The sequence below is a fragment of the Oncorhynchus clarkii genome, chromosome 6 (genome assembly GCF_045791955.1).
Source record: "Oncorhynchus clarkii lewisi isolate Uvic-CL-2024 chromosome 6, UVic_Ocla_1.0, whole genome shotgun sequence".
Taxonomy (NCBI): domain Eukaryota; kingdom Metazoa; phylum Chordata; class Actinopteri; order Salmoniformes; family Salmonidae; genus Oncorhynchus; species Oncorhynchus clarkii.
Genome location: NC_092152.1, coordinates 90,176,855 through 90,184,045, shown reverse-complemented (window position 1 = coordinate 90,184,045; position 7,191 = coordinate 90,176,855). Strand labels below are relative to the sequence as shown.

Here is a 7,191-nt window from a genome sequence, read left to right as displayed (position 1 = left end):
AGATCACTACAGCTCTATCTCCTCACCATGTAGAGGTCACTACAGCTCTATCTCCTCACCATGTAGAGGCCACTACACCTCTATCTCCATCTCCTCACCATGTAGAGGTCACTACAGCTCTATCTCCTCACCATGTAGAGGTCAATACAGCTCTATTTCCTCACCATGTAGAGGCCACTACAGCTCTATCTCCTCACCATGTAGAGGCCACTACAGCTCTATCTCCTCACCATGTAGAGGTCCCTACAGCTCTATCTCCTCACCATGTAGAGGTCACTACAGCTCTATCTCCTCACCATGTAGAGGCCACTACAGCTCTATCTCCTCACCATGTAGAGGTCACTACAGCTCTATCTCCTCACCATGTAGAGGTCACTACACCTCTAGCTCTATCTCCTCACCATGTAGAGGTCACTACAGCTCTATCTCCTCACCATGTAGAGGTCACTACACCTCTAGCTCTATCTCCTCACCATGTAGAGGCCACTACACCTCTATCTCTATCTCCTCACCATGTAGAGGTCACTACAGCTCTATCTCCTCACCATGTAGAGGTCAATACAGCTCTATCTCCTCACCATGTAGAGGCCACTGCAGCTCTATCTCCTCACCAGGTAGAGGTCACTACAGCTCTATCTCCTCACCATGTAGAGGTCACTACACCTCTAGCTCTATCTCCTCACCATGTAGAGGCCACTACACCTCTATCTCTATCTCCTCACCATGTAGAGGTCACTACAGCTCTATCTCCTCACCATGTAGAGGTCAATACAGCTCTATCTCCTCACCATGTAGAGACCACTACAGCTCTATCTCCTCACCATGTAGAGGCCACTACAGCTCTATCAACTCACCATGTAGAGGTCCCTACAGCTCCAACTCCTCACCATGTAGAGACCACTACAGCTCTATCTCCTCACCATGTAGAGGCCACTACAGCTCTATCTCTATCTCCTCACCATGTAGAGGCCACTACAGCTCTATCTCTATCTCCTCACCATGTAGAGGTCACTACAGCTCTATCTCCTCACCATGTAGAGGTCACTACAGCTCTATCTCCTCACCATGTAGAGGTCACTACAGCTCTATCTCCTCGCCATGTAGAGGTCACTACAGCTCTATCTCTATCTCCTCACCATGTAGAGGCCACTACAGCTCTATCTCCTCACCATGTAGAGGTCACTACAGCTCTATCTCCTCACCATGTAGAGATCACTACAGCTCCAACTCCTCACCATGTAGAGATCACTACAGCTCTATCTCCTCACTGTGTAGAGGCCACTGCAGCTCTATCTCCTCACCATGTAGAGGCCACTACAGCTCTATCTCCTCACCATGTAGAGGTCACTACAGCTCTATCTCCTCACCATGTAGAGATCACTACAGCTCCAACTCCTCACCATGTAGAGATCACTACAGCTCTATCTCCTCACTGTGTAGAGGCCACTGCAGCTCTATCTCCTCACCAGGTAGAGGTCACTACAGCTCTATCTCCTCACCATGTAGAGATCACTACAGCTCTATCTCCTCACCATGTAGAGGTCACTACAGCTCTATCTCCTCACCATGTAGAGGCCACTACACCTCTATCTCCATCTCCTCACCATGTAGAGGTCACTACAGCTCTATCTCCTCACCATGTAGAGGTCAATACAGCTCTATTTCCTCACCATGTAGAGGCCACTACAGCTCTATCTCCTCACCATGTAGAGGCCACTACAGCTCTATCTCCTCACCATGTAGAGGTCCCTACAGCTCTATCTCCTCACCATGTAGAGGTCACTACAGCTCTATCTCCTCACCATGTAGAGGTCACTACAGCTCTATCTCCTCGCCATGTAGAGGTCACTACAGCTCTATCTCCTCGCCATGTAGAGGTCACTACAGCTCTATCTCTATCTCCTCACCATGTAGAGGCCACTGCAGCTCTATCTCCTCACCATGTAGAGGTCACTACAGCTCTATCTCCTCACCATGTAGAGGTCACTACAGCTCTATCTCCTCGCCATGTAGAGGTCACTACAGCTCTATCTCTATCTCCTCACCATGTAGAGGCCACTACAGCTCTATCTCCTCACCATGTAGAGGTCACTACAGCTCTATCTCCTCACCATGTAGAGATCACTACAGCTCCAACTCCTCACCATGTAGAGATCACTACAGCTCTATCTCCTCACTGTGTAGAGGCCACTGCAGCTCTATCTCCTCACCAGGTAGAGGTCACTACAGCTCTATCTCCTCACCATGTAGAGATCACTACAGCTCTATCTCCTCACCATGTAGAGGTCACTACAGCTCTATCTCCTCACCATGTAGAGGCCACTACACCTCTATCTCCATCTCCTCACCATGTAGAGGTCACTACAGCTCTATCTCCTCACCATGTAGAGGTCAATACAGCTCTATTTCCTCACCATGTAGAGGCCACTACAGCTCTATCTCCTCACCATGTAGAGGCCACTACAGCTCTATCTCCTCACCATGTAGAGGTCCCTACAGCTCTATCTCCTCACCATGTAGAGGTCACTACAGCTCTATCTCCTCACCATGTAGAGGTCACTACAGCTCTATCTCCTCGCCATGTAGAGGTCACTACAGCTCTATCTCCTCGCCATGTAGAGGTCACTACAGCTCTATCTCTATCTCCTCACCATGTAGAGGCCACTACAGCTCTATCTCCTCACCATGTAGAGGTCACTACAGCTCTATCTCCTCACCATGTAGAGGTCACTACAGTTCTATCTCTATCTCCTCACCATGTAGAGGCCACTACAGCTCTATCTCCTCACCATGTAGAGGTCACTACAGTTCTATCTCTATCTCCTCACCATGTAGAGGCCACTACAGCTCCAACTCCTCACCATGTAGAGACCACTACACCTCTATCTCCTCACCATGTAGAGACCACTACAACTCCAACTCCTCACCATGTAGAGACCACTACAGCTCTATCTCCTCACCATGTAGAGATCACTACAGCTCCAACTCCTCACCATGTAGAGATCACTACAGCTCTATCTCCTCACCATGTAGAGATCACTACAGCTCTATCTCCTCACCATGTAGAGATCACTACAGCTCCAACTCCTCACCATGTAGAGATCACTACAGCTCTATCTCTATCTCCTCACCGTGTAGAGGCCACTGCAGCTCTATCTCCTCACCAGGTAGAGGTCAGTACAGCTCTATCTCCTCACCATGTAGAGGTCACTACACCTCTAGCTCTATCTCCTCACCATGTAGAGGCCACTACACCTCTATCTCTATCTCCTCACCATGTAGAGACCACTACAGCTCTATCTCCTCACCATGTAGAGGTCAATACAGCTCTATCAACTCACCATGTAGAGGTCCCTACAGCTCCAACTCCTCACCATGTAGAGACCACTACAGCTCTATCTCCTCACCATGTAGAGGCCACTACAGCTCTATCTCTATCTCCTCACCATGTAGAGGCCACTACAGCTCTATCTCTATCTCCTCACCATGTAGAGGTCACTACAGCTCTATCTCCTCACCATGTAGAGGTCACTACAGCTCTATCTCCTCACCATGTAGAGATCACTACAGCTCTATCTCCTCGCCATGTAGAGATCACTACAGCTCTATCTCTATCTCCTCACCATGTAGAGGCCACTACAGCTCTATCTCTATCTCCTCACCATGTAGAGGTCACTACAGCTCTATCTCCTCACCATGTAGAGGTCACTACAGCTCTATCTCCTCACCATGTAGAGGTCACTACAGCTCTATCTCCTCACCATGTAGAGGTCACTACAGCTCTATCTCCTCACCATGTAGAGGTCACTACAGCTCTATCTTCTCGCCATGTAGAGATCACTACAGCTCTATCTCCTCACCATGTAGAGGCCACTACACCTCTATCTCCATCTCCTCACCATGTAGAGGTCACTACAGCTCTATCTCCTCACCATGTAGAGGTCAATACAGCTCTATTTCCTCACCATGTAGAGGCCACTACAGCTCTATCTCCTCACCATGTAGAGGCCACTACAGCTCTATCTCCTCACCATGTAGAGGTCACTACAGCTCTATCTCCTCACCATGTAGAGGTCACTACAGCTCTATCTCCTCGCCATGTAGAGGTCACTACAGGTCTATCTCCTCGCCATGTAGAGGTCACTACAGCTCTATCTCTATCTCCTCACCATGTAGAGGCCACTACAGCTCTATCTCCTCACCATGTAGAGGTCACTACAGCTCTATCTCCTCACCATGTAGAGGTCACTACAGTTCTATCTCTATCTCCTCACCATGTAGAGGCCACTACAGCTCTATCTCTATCTCCTCACCATGTAGAGGTCACTACATCTCTATCTCCTCACCATGTAGAGGCCACTACAGCTCTATCTCTACCTCCTCACCATGTAGAGGCCACTACAGCTCTATCTCTATCTCCTCACCATGTAGAGGCCACTACAGCTCTATCTCTATCTCCTCACCTTGTAGAGGTCACTACATCTCTATCTCCTCACCATGTAGAGGCCACTACAGCTCTATCTCTACCTCCTCACCATGTAGAGGCCACTACAGCTCTATCTCTATCTCCTCACCATGTAGAGGTCACTACATCTCTATCTCCTCACCATGTAGAGGTCACTACATCTCTATCTCCTCACCATGTAGAGGCCACTACAGCTCTATCTCTACCTCCTCACCATGTAGAGGCCACTACAGCTCTATCTCCTCACCATGTAGAGGTCACTACAGCTCTATCTCCTCACCATGTAGAGGTCACTACATCTCTATCTCCTCACCATGTAGAGGTCACTACATCTCTATCTCCTCACCATGTAGAGGTCACTACATCTCTATCTTCTCACCATGTAGAGGTCACTACAGCTCTATCTCCTCACCATGTAGAGGTCACTACATCTCTATCTCCTCACCATGTAGAGGTCACTACATCTCTATCTCCTCACCATGTAGAGGCCACTGCAGCTCCTGGTCTTCCAACGGTGTGGCAGCAGGCAGCAGTCTGTTGAGACAGTCTAGAGGAGGCAGCAGGTCTAGCAGGTAGCTCAGCAGAGGTCTGGCTACAGACACTGGTAGTAGTAGTAGACTGTTGACGATCTGACACAGCATACTGCCTGCTGCAGACACGTAGATCACATCTAGGACAGAGACAGACAGAGAGTTAATAAACCAGGAAGTGACACGTAGATCACATCTAGGACAGAGACAGAGATAATAAACCAGGAAGTGACATGTACATCTCATCCAGGACAGAGACAGAGAGATAATAAACCAGGAAGTGACATGTACATCACATCTAGAACAGAGACAGACAGAGAGTTAATAAACCAGGAAGTGACACGTAGATCACATCTAGAACAGAGACAGACAGAGAGTTAATAAACCAGGAAGTGACACGTAGATCACATCTAGGACAGAGACAGACAGAGAGAGGCATTTCTTCTTGGCATTGAAATGAAAACATCTCTGATTCAACAATGCCTGTGTGTTTGAGAGTGAGAGATAGAGAGAAGAAGACAAAAGATAGAGGCAGAAAGAGAAAAGAAAGGGTGAAATTGGATCCCTGCTGGGATGATATTAGAAGGGGTGAAATTGGATCCCTGCTGGGATGATATTAGAAGGGGTGAAATTGGATCCCTGCTGGGTTGATTTTAGAAGGGGTGAAATTGGATCCCTGCTGGGATGATATTAGAAGGGGTGAAATTGGATCACTGCTGGGATGATATTAGAAGGGGTGAAATTGGATCACTGCTGGGATGATATTAGAAGGGGTGAAATTGGATCCCTGCTGGGATGATATTAGAAGGGGTGAAATTGGATCACTGCTGGGATGATATTAGAAGGGGTGAAATTGGATCCCTGCTGGGATGATATTAGAAGGGGTGAAATTGGATCACTGCTGGGATGATATTAGAAGGGGTGAAATTGGATCACTGCTGGGTTGATATTAGAAGGGGTGAAATTGGATCACTGCTGGGTTGATATTAGAAGGGGTGAAATTGGATCCCTGCTGGGATGATATTAGAAGGGGTGAAATTGGATCACTGCTGGGATGATATTAGAAGGGGTGAAATTGGATCCCTGCTGGGATGATATTAGAAGGGGTGAAATTGGATCACTGCTGGGTTGATATTAGAAGGGGTGAAATTGGATCCCTGCTGGGTTGATATTAATGCTGAGCGATTAGCCATTTTTAAAGTCGGTTCGGATTCGGTCCGATTTTCAAAATATAATCACGATTATGGTTTTGACTATTATTTATGTCTTTACATCAAATCAAATCCAATCAAATGTATTTATATGGCCCTTCTTACATCAGCTGATATCTCAAAGTGCTGTACAGAAACCCAGCCTAAAACCCCCAAACAGCAAGCAATGCAGGTGTAGAAGCACAGTGGCTAGGAAAAACTCCCTAGAAAGGCATGAAATGTACTATGCATTATGTGGGTTAAATTAATACAAGTCCCATGATGGTAGTGACTGTTCATTACTGCTTATCTCTTATCAACCATCAGTTATTTATTTTACTTTAATAAAATATTTATATTATATTACATTTGTTTTATTTGATAACTTTATTATTAAGAGAGAGAGAGAGAGAGAGAGGGAGAGAGAGAGAGAGAGAGAGAGAGAGAGAGAGAGACAGAGAGAGAGAGAGAGAGAGAGAGAGAGAGAGAGAGAGAGAGAGAGAGAGAGAGAGAGAGAGAGAGAGATAGAGGGGAGATAGAGGGGGAGACAGACAGACAGACAGACAGACAGACAGACAGACAGACAGACAGTGATACAGTAGTAGACATAATAACCTCGTAGTTTCTCTCTGATGCTGCCGTTCCAGGAGCTCTCCTGCAGCAGGGTGGCAGAGCGGGAGAAGATGTCTGTAGCGTGGGGCAGCAGCAGCTGGAGGTGCTTATGGAGCAGAGCCACACTGCTGGAGTTCTGGAGGTATTAAACACAGGGACAATGTTACTAACTATTACTACTACTAGAGTTCTGGAGGTATTATAGACCAGGACAATGTTACTAACTAACTATTACTACTACTAGAGTTCTGGAGGCATTAAACACAGGGACAATGTTACTAACTATTACTACTACTAGAGTTCTGGAGGTATTAAACACAGGGACAATGTTACTAACTATTACTACTACTAGAGTTCTGGAGGTATTAAACACAGGGACAATGTTACTAACTAA

The 7,191-nt window shown here is 46.9% G+C and overlaps 1 protein-coding gene across 1 annotated transcript in view; it reads right to left on the bottom strand.

Annotated features, from left to right (window-relative positions):
- Window positions 1-7,191, bottom strand: part of LOC139411797 (probable E3 ubiquitin-protein ligase HERC1) — a 287,754-nt gene that overhangs the window by 225,124 nt on the left and 55,439 nt on the right. The window contains exons 17-18 of the mRNA XM_071158543.1: window positions 6,801-6,933; window positions 4,944-5,135 (exon numbers count right to left, since the gene is read on the bottom strand). Of these exons, the coding sequence (XP_071014644.1) occupies window positions 4,944-5,135; window positions 6,801-6,933 (325 nt within the window). The remainder of the gene's footprint in view (window positions 1-4,943; window positions 5,136-6,800; window positions 6,934-7,191) is intronic.